The sequence below is a fragment of the Leptinotarsa decemlineata genome, unplaced genomic scaffold (assembly GCF_025532065.1).
Source record: "Leptinotarsa decemlineata unplaced genomic scaffold, Ldec_3_MD MMD2_tig00026361_RagTag_RagTag, whole genome shotgun sequence".
Lineage (NCBI taxonomy): Eukaryota > Metazoa > Arthropoda > Insecta > Coleoptera > Chrysomelidae > Leptinotarsa > Leptinotarsa decemlineata.
The window spans coordinates 691,515-708,297 of NW_027412704.1; the positions used below are offsets into that span (position 1 = coordinate 691,515).

The 16,783-nt window shown below is 36.5% G+C and overlaps 1 protein-coding gene across 3 annotated transcripts; it reads left to right on the plus strand.

Annotated features, from left to right (window-relative positions):
- Positions 1 to 7,982: 7,982 nt before the first annotated feature.
- On the plus strand, positions 7,983 to 16,351 carry LOC111509176 (protein SERAC1). 3 transcript variants are annotated; one of them, XM_023164869.2, is made up of 9 exons: positions 7,983 to 8,132; positions 8,180 to 8,699; positions 10,911 to 11,187; positions 11,604 to 11,873; positions 12,831 to 13,109; positions 14,467 to 14,655; positions 14,715 to 14,873; positions 15,882 to 16,095; positions 16,237 to 16,351. In XM_023164869.2, the coding sequence occupies exons 1-9, from the start codon at positions 8,035 to 8,037 to the stop codon at positions 16,301 to 16,303; spliced, it is 2,073 nt and encodes a 690-aa protein (XP_023020637.2). In that variant the 5' UTR covers positions 7,983 to 8,034; the 3' UTR covers positions 16,304 to 16,351. The 3 variants fall into 3 exon arrangements, with proteins under 3 accessions (XP_023020637.2, XP_074041003.1, XP_074041004.1); XM_074184902.1 differs by lacking the exon at positions 12,831 to 13,109; XM_074184903.1 differs by lacking the exon at positions 12,831 to 13,109 and having other exon boundaries at positions 11,604 to 11,855.
- The last annotated feature ends 432 nt before the right edge of the window (positions 16,352 to 16,783 follow it).

The following is a 16,783-nucleotide window of genomic DNA, read 5'->3' on the forward strand; positions in this document are numbered from 1 at the left end:
TATCATACCCATGCCACAGAGGATTTTTGAAATTCCTATCATTCAAAAAATCTGGAGCATATCCTGGAAAGGGTATAGAATACTTTCTTCTACTCAACAATTTCAGATAAAAGCGCTTTTCAGATGGCTTCAATTTCATGCAGCAGCTGGACTCAGCAATTTCCGTCTACTACATTTATCGATAAAGCAGATTTCACCAGCTGAAAGCAAGTAGCTTTGATCCTTGAAGTAGCCCATATTTTTACTGAAGTCTAATTTTTTAAGTTCACCTTCTTGATATAGTTTGGTAGATATGAACCAAACCATGATGTAACATTACCCCTACATCCGTAAATATGATATTGCTCAGCAATATTTCGTGAGAAAATGTGGATGATAAAAATATTTCGAAGTTTTGGCATACACACTTGTACACCTATCATTTTTATCGATTATGCTCAAGTGCTTGCAGTGAGTAGATCTGTTGATAAGTTGCATCATCTATTCCAAAGTGAATTGTGACAGGGACTTTGGATATTCGTACTTTGAATTAGGATAATCTTAAATATTGGAATCGCTTCAATATCTGTAGATAAAAAACTCACCTGGAACGCTCACTTGGAAAAAGTTTTACACAAAGTCAGACTGTCCCTATGGACATGTCGAAGGATTTGTGGTAGAACTTGGGGTTTATCCCAAACAAATCCATTGAATTTATGTGATGATTGTCAGACCAATAAAATGATCGGCCTAAGGCTTTACAGAAAAAGGCGCAGGCAAAGCTGTCTGGCTTACAGAGACAGGCTTGGTGGTGTATTCAGTACCACATCATAGCTGCCATGGAGATCCTTCTAGATCTACCTGCTCTCCATATTTTTCTGGAGAGAGAGGCTAGATGGACTGCATATAGTCTTGTGCACATTGCCAATTGCACAAAACAATTCAATGCAGAGTACTATCGACTGCTGGCTGACACTGGAAATGACAGCATTCTGAAAATGACCTCTGATGTTATGCCTCCAACTGTCAACTGCGGACTGCCTTATAAAGTACTGTTTCCGAGAAGAGAGGACTGGATCCTCCGGGAGAAGGAAATATCAAGAGCAGATAGTTGTTGGTTCACAGATGGATCAAAAACAACTTGCTGCGAACGGCGGCGAATCGACATTTCACGGTCATCACGAACACTGACGGATATAGCCGCAATATGTTCTTCGGTCCTCACTCTATGTATGCGTGATGGTGGGTTGATGTTCAAAAATGTAAACTGGTTCGAAATTTAGTCACAAGCTTCCGAATAGCTCCCTCAGTAGGCCGAGGAAACTGCCCATAAATTGGAAGAAGTGCACGATGTACTTTCTTCACCGAGCATGAATTTTGATAATAAAATTCAATAATTTGCAAGCGTTGTTCATTCGTAAGTCGATTCATGGTTAAATTAAAGACCAAACTGAACAAGTTTGACAATGACACAAGACACGATTCACGAGATTTATGTCAAAAACAGTGTTGCCAAAAAGATACCAGCAAACAAATCTCTCATTATTAACAGATTCAAGTAATGTACAGGTTTTTTGTCTACAGTCGTAAAATTGGTTGTGACAACTCTTTTAATTTCCAACAAACTTTTCAATTTTTTTCAAGGACGAAACACAAGCACTACAGAAAAATCCCTAAAGCGCTCTGAGAGCTGTGCCTGTGCAGAAGTAGTGATTCAGGTTGAATTTGAATCGCTGGAGATTAAATTCAATTGAAAACGTTCACAGGAAGTTCATTCCACATAAACGCAGTTTCCCAAATGAAAGAGTTTTTAAACTGTGAAATTCGAGGTGTACTGAGTTGAACCTCAAAACGATGAGCAGCCACAGTCCGTCGCGTATTTCTGATATGTACATTGAACATGACGAACTGTTCATATCCCTTTGTTGCATTGTCTGCAGTTAAGATATTCGTTGTACAACCCTACTTTGTTCAGGTTCCTCTAAATAGACAATGTTCAGTGGGTAACCCTGTAGGTATTCTGAGCGTATACCTGCTTTCTTGAAACAGTCGATTTGTATTCAATTCTTGTAGTAGTAAAAAACATTCTAAAAAAAGCATTGCTCTCCAAATCAATTGCGTAATGTAAATATGTTGGTCCAGTTATAATTTTAAATCTTGTTATTCTCCAATTTTTTTTTGGTATTCCCCACCGGTGTTATCGTTATTTCCCGCTATTAACTATCAATTCCAAACATAATCTGACTGTTGATCAACGCTCTAAACACACTCCAACGTTCCTTGGAGTTATCGCAAAATAATTCGCAATGAATGACTTCAAAATAGGGGGTTTTCTTTCTACACAGTTGAGATATCTGGTGGATAAAACTGGTCAAGTTATTTTTAGTCTCATAAGTGCTTTCGATTTGTTTATTTTTATTTTCACGTCCAATAACCTACATGATTATATTCCAGTTTGAGTTTTGCTCGAAGATATTATGGAAAATCAAAAAATAAGACCAGTTTGTTTTCATCTCTATAATCATAGCCGTATCTTTACGTCATTGAACGGGAGGTTGAAAGATCAGTTTATTTTCAAGCTACCGCGAAAAAAAGGGGTTCTTAATTCAACAATCTTGCTGATGCCACCCAAATATTGCGTAATATACATCGATATAACAACAAAATATATAAGTAAATAAATATTTCGAAATAGAGTCTCTCCCAACGTGCTAACACACTAGAATCAGGTGAAAACATGCTAGAAAATGACTACTTCCTCGGCTAATACCATTATGAACATTTTGAGATTGGAGTCAAATTTTTTTCTCGTGAATTTGTTCGTCACGAAAAATATTAGAAATAACTACCAAGTCAGTACCATGGAAATTCATTCAGTTGTACGACGAACTCATTTCTATCTCAGTCCTGGCATAAGTATCACTTTTTTCGGTTATTTCAGCTCAACAAAAGGATACTGGGAATTCTAAATCAGATGTCAGTGCCACGGTGGCGACAATGAAAAACACAGATGTCTACATTGGATCTCAGTTATATCTGTGTTTTTTGAGTCCATGTTTGAAATAGTTTTACGGGGTATTTTTATTTTTCGGAAAGTATGTTGTTTGCCAACAACTTTTGAGGTTTTTCGTAGGGGTTAGTTGGTTAACGGAAAAAATATTCCGACAGATGTTTAAAATATATCCATCTTGGTCTCGAGAGGTTTTTTTTTTCGAATTGCGTGGATTTTCAAGAATGATACAAGAAATTTTCAAACTTGGTTTTCGATGTTTTGCGTTGATTTGTATGAATCGAATAAGAGTTATTTCCTAGAATGATTACTATTTAATAATTACCAATAACCCAATGAATCTAACCTAGAAATATTGTAATTGATTTTGTAAGACCATGAAAATCATTAGAGCCGAAATAACTCATCATTCCCGTTTCAGGAAGTTATTTTGAAAATTTTTTAGTACTGTCTCTTACCTTTCGAATACAGAAATGCAAATATTCCAAAAAGACCATGCACTTCACAGTATAACGCAAGAAATCAAACTACATAGGATGCGAATTGTATACGTACAAAATTATTTATAAAAATAACCAAAATTTATATCCAAATATTTTCCATTTTCAATTTAAATATTGTCTGTGAAATATCAATAAATAGTCACCTAATTACAAACATGACCTCGATTGTGATTTGATTATGGTACTGCCAATACCCCAAAATAAATTAAACAATTCAGTCACGCCATTGTGCATCTCAGACTAAAATTGATAATATACAGGGCTTTCCGACAAAAACTAGATTTCCCCATTGACTCAAAAAACGGAAAAAACCTCAATTTCCGTTCCGAGGAGTTCAATTTTTAAACTTTGCCCTTTGCGGGTAGTTGCTACCGTCCATAAACTCTATCGATTTCGAAAATTATTTCATTTATCATCGCCAAGTTCGATGTTGAAAGTTATGTGTAACAAAAAAACCGCTGACCCGAAAGAGTGTTTTTAGATGCAATATATAATCATAATCAATTAAAATCACTGCAAAAGCAGTCCACTGTAGATTGAATCAATATCTTTAAAATCCGATTGGATTTCTATGATGTAGTGTAATAATTTTTTGCAACTCATTTCATTCATAAAATATTCTTTCATTTATTATAATCAACGGAAGATATAAAAATTCTGATATAGGTAGATAATTAGCATATAAATTTTACTCGTGTGCCAAGACAGTCATAAATTATAAAAATGATAGAAATGTAGCGTAATTGTTCTAGTAATTTGAGAGAGTAGTAATAGAAGTGACATAAAGATAAGAGTTCAATATGAGTAATGACAAAGCAAGTAATGAATTGTTTTCGAAACGAGGCGATAGTGGGTGAAATACTGTGGAACACCCAAATTTTAAAAATTCAGTACACCATTGATTATGCGTATTCCTTACCCCAGTTGAGTCATCAACACACAAATTAGGAAATGAAACAGAATAACAAAGCTACACAATAACTAATAGGGAATGTGTTGGTTCACCCAAATATATGAAAAGCTCTAACTTAGTTGCAATATTTAGTTTGAGTCAACCCCTCATGATGTTAACTTGTTCAGCGAAACGCACATCAAGAGGCCATATTTTGTTCTGGTGTGGAAAATTCATCTTTCTTTCCAGATATTCAACGTGAGTCTTCATGTGATATTTTTTGGATGCGGCTAACGAGAGAATTGAAGCATACCTACCTGGGGAGAACGTCAACTTATCGTTGGCTGAGATCTAGATATATAGTAAATAATAATAAAGACCCATAAAATGATGCATCTCTACAGGAATTTCAACAGCTTCCTTTTGAAAGTTAGTACTAACTGAAAAAGCGGCGAATGCAATAATAGTCCGGTCAAATTAGACTAAAAAATAAGATTGAAAGTACATAAATTTACTACAAGCTGCAAATGCGTGTGATTGTTCAAAACATAGTTAAAAATAAAATTTTCAAATTCCGAATGATTGTGATACCTGGAAAAAAATTTATTCGAGGTCAAAGGTCAAAAATCTCGAAAAAAATTGGTTTTTCAAGATTTTCAGGAAAACGGTTAGTTTTATCATAAAATAACCTCAAGTAAAAATTGTAGATCATAAAATTCTCTACAAAAAATGTATCAATACTTTTTTTTCTTAGAGCTACCGTTTCTGAGATACGACTCAAAAAGCTGTAAAAGTTGTAATCGTCATTATATACATAAGTATGCCACGTATATACATCTCTAAAGTTGTAATTCAAGTAAAAATATTTTTCTATTGGTATACATAAGTATAAATATAAGAATATCAGGTAGAATGAAATCCAGTCCCTCAATTTGTACGCTAGCCTTGTACCTTGAGCCAACATCTGTATCTGTTCAATTGTGTGCGTGGCTAGAGATGAACTTATGACAGTGCCCACCAGTCAACAGAAATTTCTTGCAAATACTCACAACAAATCTCGGTTCATTTCAATGTTGAAGGATAAGTTTATTGGCGAAAATATATTGGTTAAACAGGCTAATAACGATGCCGACGTACTGATTATTGAAACAGCTGTAGAGCAATTTAATTTGAAAAATACACCTATTGTTGTTGGTGAAGATGTAGACTTACTCGTAGTTCTTACTGCTTGAACTCCACCTGAAAAAACTATTTTCTTTCTAAAGCTAGGAAAAGCACAAAGTCAAACCGAAATATATTCGTCAAAAAGTTCATCTACTTTTGCAAAGAGTCAAAATCATGTACTATTTTTACAGGCAATAACTGGCTGTGATACGACGTCTGCATTTTACAGGAGGGGTAAAGCAACAGTCTTTAAAATGTTTGAAAAACAAGATTTAGTTCAATGTGCTGAAGTTTTCAAAAAAAGTAATTCGACTCAACAAGAAATTATCATCAACGGGATTCAGTTTCTTCTTTCTATGTACAAAGCTCCGAAAAAAAACACGATATGCATGTTTCGTAAAAAACACTAAAAATAAGAAACAGGTGAAATTAGCTTGTCTTCCTCCAACGTCAGTTGCTGCTCATCAACATCTTTTCCGGGTATATTACCAAGTTCAAGTGTGGCTTGGTTATCAGCTAGACCCAAAAGACTGGGGTTGGAAGTTGGTCGACAATGCATTAGAACCTATTCAGACTTTACTCCCACCTGCGCCAGAAAAACTGCTGAGCACAATTTTTTGCAACTGTAAGAAGGAATGCAGCGTTAAATATGGTTGTAAAAAATTTGGACTGTTGTGTTATCTGGCATGTACACATTGTCAAGGCCAGTCATGTTCTAATGCTGAATCACCAATAGTGGAGGATTCATTTGATACCAACGAGGAAACATGCAATACATCACTCTTGATGCAGTTTATTTACACCCAGGATGAACATCAAAAAGAAGATCAAGAAGAAGAGGAAGACCAAGAAGAAGAACGACAAGAAGAAGTATTTGAAGGTTATGACTCTGAAGGTTATGACTGACCTGAAGAGAGCGAAGATCAGGTGCTTTGATAAAGAGATCTCCAACGATCTTGAGGCACCCATACATTGGCGTATACTTCCGGTTAGCTTGTTCAGTATCGACCCCTTGAGCAACTGCCTCAATCTGTCAATTCCTGCTGTCCCATTTAATATCACTTTGTTGTATAGACACTCCAAGCTCAAAAATCCATGGCCTTCATTTTCCACGCATCAGAAATGTCTGAAATCAATGTAGAAATTCAGTTGGCAGATATGGATACACTTACAATATGACATGAACGTCTAGTTCATCAAGATCAAGGTGCCCTCATTGATGCTGATCTTTGAGGACCTATGTCAACAAAATTTTTTCAAAAAGCACAATCTGCATGATTAAAAAAAAACACTTCAGGTCTCAACTTGAAAATTCATAATAGCAATTTTACTTTATTAGTCTTTATACTAAATTGCTAAGCAATGATAAAAATGACACGTAATTTGGATATCAATGGATGAGATAAGAATATAATGTGTTGCTTAATTTGGCGGAAAACTGTTAGGTATTTGGGTTTTTTTGGTGTTAGTTCTTTATTGTTCTTTATGGAAGTTTTTGGCGTGATATTATGCAATCCGTAAAGTGAATGTTCTTGTGTATCACAAAATGGCAGAAATCAATTTTCACGTTCTAGCAATTTAAAAGTATTAATGTCTCTAAACGGCTGATTGCTTTTAGCAAGTATGTAAATTGTACGACCTCAATAATTTGAACTCGATTTCAAAAAAAAAATGTCTCTGAATGATGTTGAGTGTTGTTATTGTGAAACCCCTAGAAAATCGGAAATTTTTATGAAAAAGAATCATTCCCAGTTTTTTTTAAGTCATACGTGTGACATCACTCGCCTCTGCAATGACCTTAACCAGGTCAGATCGTTATTGAGGAGCAATCTAACATATCTCCACCTCAGAAAAAAACGGAGTTCGTCAATATTCATTATTGAGTTAAAGCTTAGGGTTACATTTACTTTCACCAGCATCATTCGACTGATGGAAAAATCAAAGACTATTGGAATTTTCCATATATAACAACGTGAAGATTTGGGTCATAAATTGACCTTTAGTAATGGTTCCATATATTGTTGACCTTTTCTCGTTGTAGGGCAATGGAAAAATATTTCTGGTATATTGATTAATATGTCTCATGATGTTTGAGGCAACAATAACGTAATAGACGATTGATTATCAGTTCACGAAAGAATAACAAACTTTATAATGAATAAAAATGATAGTCTCTATCAGATTGTAATTTTCCAGATTCAAACACCTACATTTCAGTAGGATAAATCATTTTATTAATTTATTTTCTACCTCAGTTGTACTAAAATAGTATAGGCGAGGTCTTGGTTGGGTTAAAACACAAGTTGGATGACTCATATGCCCTTACACCCCATATTTCATGGGAAACCTGCCCAGTGATAAGTTGAACTGAAAGAGAAATTTTTAGAGGCAGGAACTACGAAAGTTTGCCTAAGAAGCCATGCTAGCTAAGGCCAAGAGGGCTTTAGGTTAGGAAGATGCAATATATAGGTTAGATATGCTGTCAAATGTGTCAGGGGAAATTTAAAAAATTGTATATAATAATGCGATATCCAAACAATCCAAATTTATTGAAGTATATAAGTTTGTCAATAGTTGGAACTAGGTAAAATTGCTCATTCTTCCAAAAACCAATTGTAATTGATAAATTAGTGCAGGATGGGTTCTTTACCAAGTGAAGAAAACTCGAGAAATATTAGAAACTGCAGTAGACACTTCAGTATTGAATTTGAAACCTGTTATACCCGAAGAAGGGAGTATGCCCGAGGAGTTCGTTGATCTGCAATCCTTTTATCCCTACAACAAATCCAACATTTTCAAAAATACTTGGGATTCCCTGAAATTTGCATACGCCAGGAGATTGGTCAGACTAGCCAGTAGCAAAGACAAAACTGACAGAGTAAAAGCTGTCAGACATCTAGTTAAAATAAGGAATCTGAACCAGTGGCACTACTCTCTGCTTGCCAATATGATTGATTCCAAAACTGCTATAGGACTAGCGAGATCCGATGATGTTGATAAACGCTTGCTACTTGAACCGCCGTTGAGATACCACAACTACAACAGAACTATGTTGATAAGTGCTATGAGGGAGTTTCTGATCAACCTGCACGAAACTTCGCAGCATCCCTGTCTGGGGTTCTTTTTGTCAAAGGTGTTTGTTTATGAACATGTGAGTAAATTTGCTACTTAACTATTCATTGTTTTATAAGCTGAAATTCTGAATGATGTTTGATGGCCTGCATAGAGGAACTCAGATCAAATATTTGTGAGCTATCGAATGTGCAATGTTGAAATTCATAATCAAACATCGCACAGACAACACTGGCAATTTGGTGTACCACAGGGGTTTGAATTGAGGCCACTTCTGCATATAATATTCGTCAATGATCTCATCAACAAAAATTTTATTATACAGGGTGTTCCTAAATGTCATGTGAATATTTAGAGGGTGATTCTGAGGTTCGGCTATTAAATAACGAAACTGCGCCTCTAGAGGGAGCCCTAGAGGGGTGGGGAAAAAACAGGTAGTGCGTTGGGTGTCTGGAATTCTTCTCTATTCATGTACCAAAACACCTTTTCGTCACCCATTATAGTATTTGTGTAGTAGTGGTTTGAAACGAAGGTGTTTTTTTCTCGTGCTGAAAACCATGTGTGACGAAAATCCGAAGCAACATATCAATATCAAATGTCTCGTTCAATTGACTGAGTGCTGTAAATTGTTGCAAGAGGCCTATGGGGACAATTCTCTATCTCGTGCGCGTGTTTTAGAGTGGTGTAAGCGCTTCAGTGAGGGCCGAAAGAGCAAGGATGTCCAAATCAAAATTCAAGCCAATGTTGATCGTTTTTTTCGACATTAACGCTATCGTGATGACCAAATGGGTTCCAGAGGGTCAGACTGTCAACCAGACTTACAATTTGTCAGTTTTGGCCTTCACGTAAGAAACGGCATGAGTTGTGGAAGAACAACTCGTGGATTTTGCACCAGGGCAACTCACCTGCCCATAACGCGCTACCTGTGAAGCGGTGTTAGGCCGATAAACGCACTCCAGTGCTCGAACACGCGCCGTACTCGCCAGATTTGGCACCGTGCGACTTTTTTTGTTTCCGAAGATAAAATCTGCTTTGAAAGGGGCCCGATTTGAGTTGATGGAAGCGGTGAAGCAAAAAAACGGCAGGCCCTCACCAAAGAAGCCTTCCAGCACTGCTTTGATCAATGGAAAAAACGTATGTAAAGGTGTGTGGCGAGGGAAGGGGAGTATATTGAAGGGGGGCATTCGAATATTTCATTAGTTCGGACTTCCATTGTCTGATATTATATGAAATGATTTGAAATCTCTGAAAGAACTAAAAAAAATTTAGAATATAAAATTAAAGAAGAATAAAAATAAATATCTGAAAAAACAATGTATTTTTTTCAGCTATTTAGTCTTCTTCTTTAATTTTTAATTCTCCTTTTTTTTTAGTTCTTCTTCTTTTTCCTTCAATGGCTTCAGCTGCCAGGGCTATCCAGCCAGGATTGTTTCAGTTCTTTCAGGGATTTCAAATTATTTTACATAATATCAGGCAATGGAAGTCCGAACTAATGAAATTCATCATAAAACACTGTCAATCACCTTCAAACAAAAAAAATGCTGAATGCCAAATTATAACAAATATTTACCTCAGACAAAATAAGCGTAGGCCTGAATTATGGCAATAGGTAGCCTATCAGGAGACTTTGTTTTTGTACCCTCATTCCTCAAAGTTGTAAAGGAAATGCAATAAAAATAGCGTTTGTCATACTAATGTTTCTCAACAACATCTACATGCATTTTCACCAAATAATCATTGAAAAATCTGTCAAAAAACCAGGCTCCATAATCTTCAATTACTTATATAAATAGCTACTGTGGTGTTATAAATTATTTTTATGTTTGTTGCTGCTCAGTCTTGGAACATAGAATATCAGGTAAATATAAGTAAGTTTCAAGGAATTGCATGTGATATTTAAATAAAAAACAAGAAAACTCTTCAGAAAAAAAAGGTTTTGGCTTTCTACTTTTTCATCGTGATATAAAAAATGTGGAAATAAATCTCTCTTAAAGATATACCCCTTTGAACTCTCAAGACTTTATTGAAAAGAAATGCTATTAGATGTTCAACAATTTCATCTTCATATAACGTTACAGTTTTAGGATTTTTAGCCCAGATCAATGAAATTTGTTATAAAATACTAAGTATTTCAGCTTTCCCAAGTTATTTCAAGTCAGTACAACTTCACTCTTTCTATAAAGTACATACAGATATGCCATAATAGACAAATCTAAGGAAAATATCCTTCAATATCCGTCGCGGTATTAGTAACATTTTGCAACGCTTAAACCGTGTAATTGATTTCTAGGACAATTCCCACATAGTGGACAATGACTCCTCTGCTCTCGAGTTGAGCAAATTCATCCAATCAGAAAGCGACGTCCTGCCGAAATGTTTAGAGTCTCTTTTGCACCACGCAAGTTTAGAAAAATACGCCAAAGACATCGTGAACTTCAATGGCTTACCGTTGTTGATGGAAATTCACCACCGGTATAAAAACAATGTGGATATCACTATAAAACTCTGTCAGATCCTGTCGTTTATGTCCTTTGACAGGAGTGTCCTGGAACCGATGCATAAATCAGGTTAGTATAAGGTCTTTCGTCAAGCGCTTTCTATCTTTAAATTTAAATGAAACAAAGTGTGTTAGATTCACCAAATTTTTTATTCGTTTTTACCTATTGATGCCACTATGTGGCATCAATTTTACATATTGATGCCACTATGTGGCATCAATATGTAAAATTATATATAAGCATATATGTGTATTATATAAGTGTTGGTAATATTTTAACAAATCTGTACACAACCATGTTGATACAAAATATCGACGTTGAACTATAGTGTATGTTCTAACTTTACTTTTTTGTAGGTGTTTTTATATTCACATTTTATATTTCTATACTTACATTTATATTTATTTTTCACAAGCTTTGTCCAATGACAATAAAGTATATTATTATTATTATTAAATAAGCTTGAGTTGTGTGTTTGCTTGAAGGTTGGATCGGCATTTTATCGGAGTGGATGAAACATGCCGATGTAAGAGTTTCCATACCGGCAGCAAGAGCTCTAGCAAATTTAGATTCAGATAACGAGCACTTGTACTCCAGGCGACTATATTTATTACATCCCATGAGGAGAACCCTCACTGACCAGAATATAGATGTCGTCTTCATACATGGATTACTGGGAGGCGTATTCTACACGTGGAGGCAAAGAAACAAAAGTCAGAACATTCTCAGTATCATCGGTAAGAAAGAGAAAAAAGGTGAGGATCTTCTCAAGGAAAACCCACTCCCAAATTCGCCCGGCCAAGTTTTTCCTTGTGATCCTTTTACTGATCAGAAGAGTTTCCGGCCTAACAGAGATACAAGACATTTTTTTTTTATTTTTCAACTCTACACACTTTTCCCAGCGATGCTCTCATCTTTGTAACCCGTCCTGGTAGGCGTTTTTCTCTGCAAAATAATTGTTCACGAAATTGCCACTTTTATTTGTAACTAACGTTACTGCAGTTTCATCCTATATGGACATTTTCAAACTTAAAACAATGAGTTTATTGTTTAAGTAGCAATTTGTCACATGACCAGTTTGTTCGGTTGTTACGCTTTAGGTTAGGTTACGTTCTAAAGTAACCATTAGGTTAAGTTAGGTTACGTTCTAAAGTAATCTAAACTAACGATTACGTTCTAAAGTAACCTAACCTAACGGTTACTTTAGAACGTAACGTAACCTAAAGTTAGGTTACGTTCTGAAGTAACCTAACCTAACCTAAAGGTTACTTTAGAACGTAACCTAACCTAACGTAACCTAAAGCGTAACCAACCGAACAAACTGGTCATGTGACAAATTGCTACGCTCTCATTGGCTGGTGTCACAGAATCGGTGTTGGTCATCTACTCAGAATCTAACTCATCTTTGATTTGCGTAGGCGTATTGCCCTTCAAAAACAAATTTTTAATTACAGCTCGATACTCTATTTTGTCCATTTTCATAAAAATACTATCAACTCAGTCAAACGACTGTTACATAACAACTGCGCGTCCAAAATGGCTGAAACTTCAACGAGTAACTGTCAACAGATAAACAACGGAATTCGCTAGCGTTTATTTACGAGTGCCGCCATCTTCATGTTGAGGTCGTGAACTTTTCAGATCACCCTCGTAAACCTACCGAAATTACACCCACAGCGCCCCATTTCCAAATCTGCAGCGATTTTTTCCAGATAGTTTACAGTTGAATTCCCAGCTTCCGAAAGATAGCGGCCAGAAATTCCCGCTCAAATTCTTCAGGAACATGAAGGAGAACCCCGAGTCTGAAGAGTTGTGCAAGGACTACGAAATCGTCTGGGACGATATTCCGATCAACACAAATTTCGGAGCGGAGGGACCTTACACTTGTCCGGGATTCACTTACGAAACTAAACAAGACAAAACTGGCTGCTACACGTACTGCTGGCCGAAAGACTGGTTACCAGAAGACTGCCGTAATATAAGAGTGATAGGTGAGAAAGGAAAACATGCTAAAATGGTAGGGATGCACTTTTGCTTCGAAAAAATTATCTTATAGGTAAACGTTCACTAGAAATTGGAGATCACGTAGTGGTTCGATCTTGTTCCATAATCTGTATAAGAATTAAACAGAAAAACTCCTAACTTGTGATCAAATAATGCTATCACTAGCAACAGTGTTTCTGGTATCTTTTTGGCAACACTATTTTTGACAGATCATGCGTGAATCGTATCTTGTGTCATTGTCAAACTTGTTCAGTTTGGTCTATAATTTAACCATGAATCGACTTACCAATGAACAACACTTGCAAATTATTGGTGGCGAAGAAAGTGCATCGTGCACTTCTTCCAATTTATGGGCAGTTTCGTTGGCCTACTGAGGGAGCTATTCGGAAGCTTGTGACTAAATCTCGAACCCAGTTTACATTATTGGACATTGAACCACCAACACGAATACGTAGAGTGAGGACCGAAGAAAATATTGCGGCTGTATCCGCCAGTGTTCGTGATGACCGTGAAATGTCGATTCGCCGCCGTTCGCAACAACTGGGCCTCTGGTACTCCACTACGTGGAGAATTTTACGAAAGGATTTGAGTGTAAAATCTTGTAAGATATAGCTGGTGCAAGAATTGAAGCCACACGACCCCCACAACGTCTAACATTTGGTAAATGGGCGCTGGCAAAGTTGGAGGAAGATCCACATTTTTATCGAAAAATTGCAAGAGCTACCGATGCCCAAAATGGAAGAATTGGACATGCCTGACATGTGGTTTCAACAAGACGGTGTCACATGCCACACGACTCGCGAAACAATGGCCCAATTAAGAGCCGCCTTCGGTGAACAGTTTATCTCACGTTTGGGGCCCGTCAATTGGCCGTCTAGATCGTGTGGATTGGAGTATTTTTTGTGGGGTCATGATAAGGCTCACGTCTACAGGGAAAACCACCAATGACTGACGCTCTGGAAGCCAATATTGAAGCATTTATACGTGAAATACCGGTCGATGTGTTAGAGAGAGTGTGCCAAAATTGGACCTTGCGCATGGGTCATCTAAAGCGGAGCGACGGACAACATTTTACATGAAATCATCTTCAAACAATAAATTACATTGATCGTTCTATCGATTCCAACAAAAATTACATCAATTTTTTCAAATTTGTTGTGTTGTTTTGAAAACCAAATCCTATACCTCCTAAAAAATCACCCATTAGTACAAATTCAACCCAAGAAAATGATAGGCACCATTTTATGTTGTTTCGAGGGATCCTTCTCCGTTCTCTCCGGAATTTACCATTGTTTCATCATTCTGAATTCGCTCTGGCATGCTTTACAGTAAATTCATTTCTAGGTATCAACTATGAGACAAGCTTATCGATGTGGGCATCGATTTGCCCCACAGAAAAAGTCAAGTTCACTCTGGAGGAACGTAGCGATGACCTTCTGAAGAAGTTGCTGGATGCCGGACTTGGGCAGCGGCCTATCGTTTGGGTGACGCATTCTATGGGGGGTTTAATCGTTAAAAATATCTTATCCAAAGGTGGGAATCCTGGAAAACTGAAATTTGCCTACTCTTGAACTTCCTCTGTTGTGTTTTAGCTTTCGATTGCGATAATCTTGCCGTAAAAAATGTTTGTTTGAATACCAGGGGTATAGTATTCTACAGCACCCCCCACAATGGATCAAGATTGGCGAATTTGAGTCAGGCTACTGCCCTACTGCTCTGGCCATCGGTAGAAGTTCGTGAACTTCGAGAAAGTGAGTAATCTGTATTTGCAATGAGCCGAGTTTTTTGTGTGAAACAAACAAAAAGGTATCCTCTGAACTAACAGAAAAGAGAAGAAATAAATACTTTGTTTCCCATATCAGTTGTCTCTAAATATCTTCAACCAGTCTTACGTTACAGCAGTCTTTTCTCAAACATGTTTTTTTGCTTTCAACACAAACGTTACCGCTCTTTTACGCTTAACGCGTGTTTCCTCGTGTGACGCCATCTAGGGGACTAGACAGTAACTATTTTCCGTCCGATAGTTGTCAAACTGTACAATAGATGGCGGTAAGCTTCAATGCGAAGCGAGAAGTTTCTAGTCTCCATTCTCGAAAGTACTAGGCCCGCTCTCATCACTTCAAATAATTATATTGCGTACTTGACAGACCTGTATCAATTATTTAATGATGTCAATCTCCAACTTCGAGGTGACGACTTGAATTTGATTAAAACAAAAAATATCATTGCTGCTTTTGTAGCCTAATCACTCTTATACAAGAATAATATCGGCAGACGTGAGTTTCGCAATTTCCCTAATTTGTTAGCAGTAGCCTTCAACAACGACGACTTGCTTGTTTACTGCCAACATTTGGACAACCTACACAGTGATTTCGCAGAACGATTGCTGGACATTTTAAAATTGGAAATACCGGACTGGGTATTGCATCCCTTTTCAAATGTCAACACAGCAGGGAGAGAGAGAAGGCGGTGACGTCAGTGTAGAGTAGGGAAAAAACAAACATGAGGGTATGCCAAAAGGACACTAAGTCGTATCTTCGTTAAAAATGAACGGATCGTGAGATGCGACACATCAAATGAAAGGGGAGGAGGTGCTGAATTTATTGAACCTAGTTGAGTGGATCCGATACTTTTAATGGAAAACCCCTGTATATTATTTTGGACAATTCGTTTTTCACTACTAGTTCGTTGAGAATTTACAGAGCACATTCTTCTTCGTTGTGTTATGTGTTGTAATAAATATATAACTTTTGTTTCAGATTCTCCGCAGCTCAGAAAAATTCACGAAAAATTTCTCAAAATCGTTCAAGCGGTGCCAATGAAAATAGTCACATTCGTTGAAACAAAATCTACTGTGGTGACAGCTATGAAGTTGAATTTTTTATTAGTGGAACCAAATTCCGGCAATCCTGGTGTTGGTGAATATTACGAAGTTCCCCAGGATCATCTCGGAATTTGTAAACCTCTAACAAAGTAAGAGTTTGGAAGGAATGATTTAAAGTACATGATTTTTTTATATGGATTTACATTTTGTTCATGCAGGAGTTGATTTAAAATTATCTGAGGACGGTTTTACTGTTTCATTTTCAAATCTAATCTTTTATTTGTTTTCAGGCATTCATTCCTGTACCAAAAAGTACTTCACATACTGAAAGACGTACTGAAAGAAAATGAAACATGAAAAAATATGACTGTAGATTGAAATTAAATCTTTTTTGTTTACTTTGTATCATTATCGATTTTATGGGTGATTCACAGGCCACACACACTCTTCGTATTTCTACGTTGATAATGGGATTGGATTCGATTCGAAAGTGCCCTCTCGTGATATTTTTTAGAAGTAAATTTGTCCGTTTGAAGATAAGTGGCAAAAAGCTCTGAATAAAACATTTACCTATCCCTAGTAGGGACAATGGAACGCATATATTGAAAAAAAAAACGTACTGAGAATAATAGAACAAGTAAAAACTTTTTAAAAAACATTTCAGAATATATGTTAATTTTGAAAAATGAGAAATAAAACTTCGTATGTTTTTTTATCACTTCCATTCGTAACTTACATTACTACAGTTTATTGTATTAGTTTGAAAATGTCCATACAGTTTAATTTTTCATGTTCTCCTACCACATAGTAGTGGCTACATCCATCAATTTGTATTTT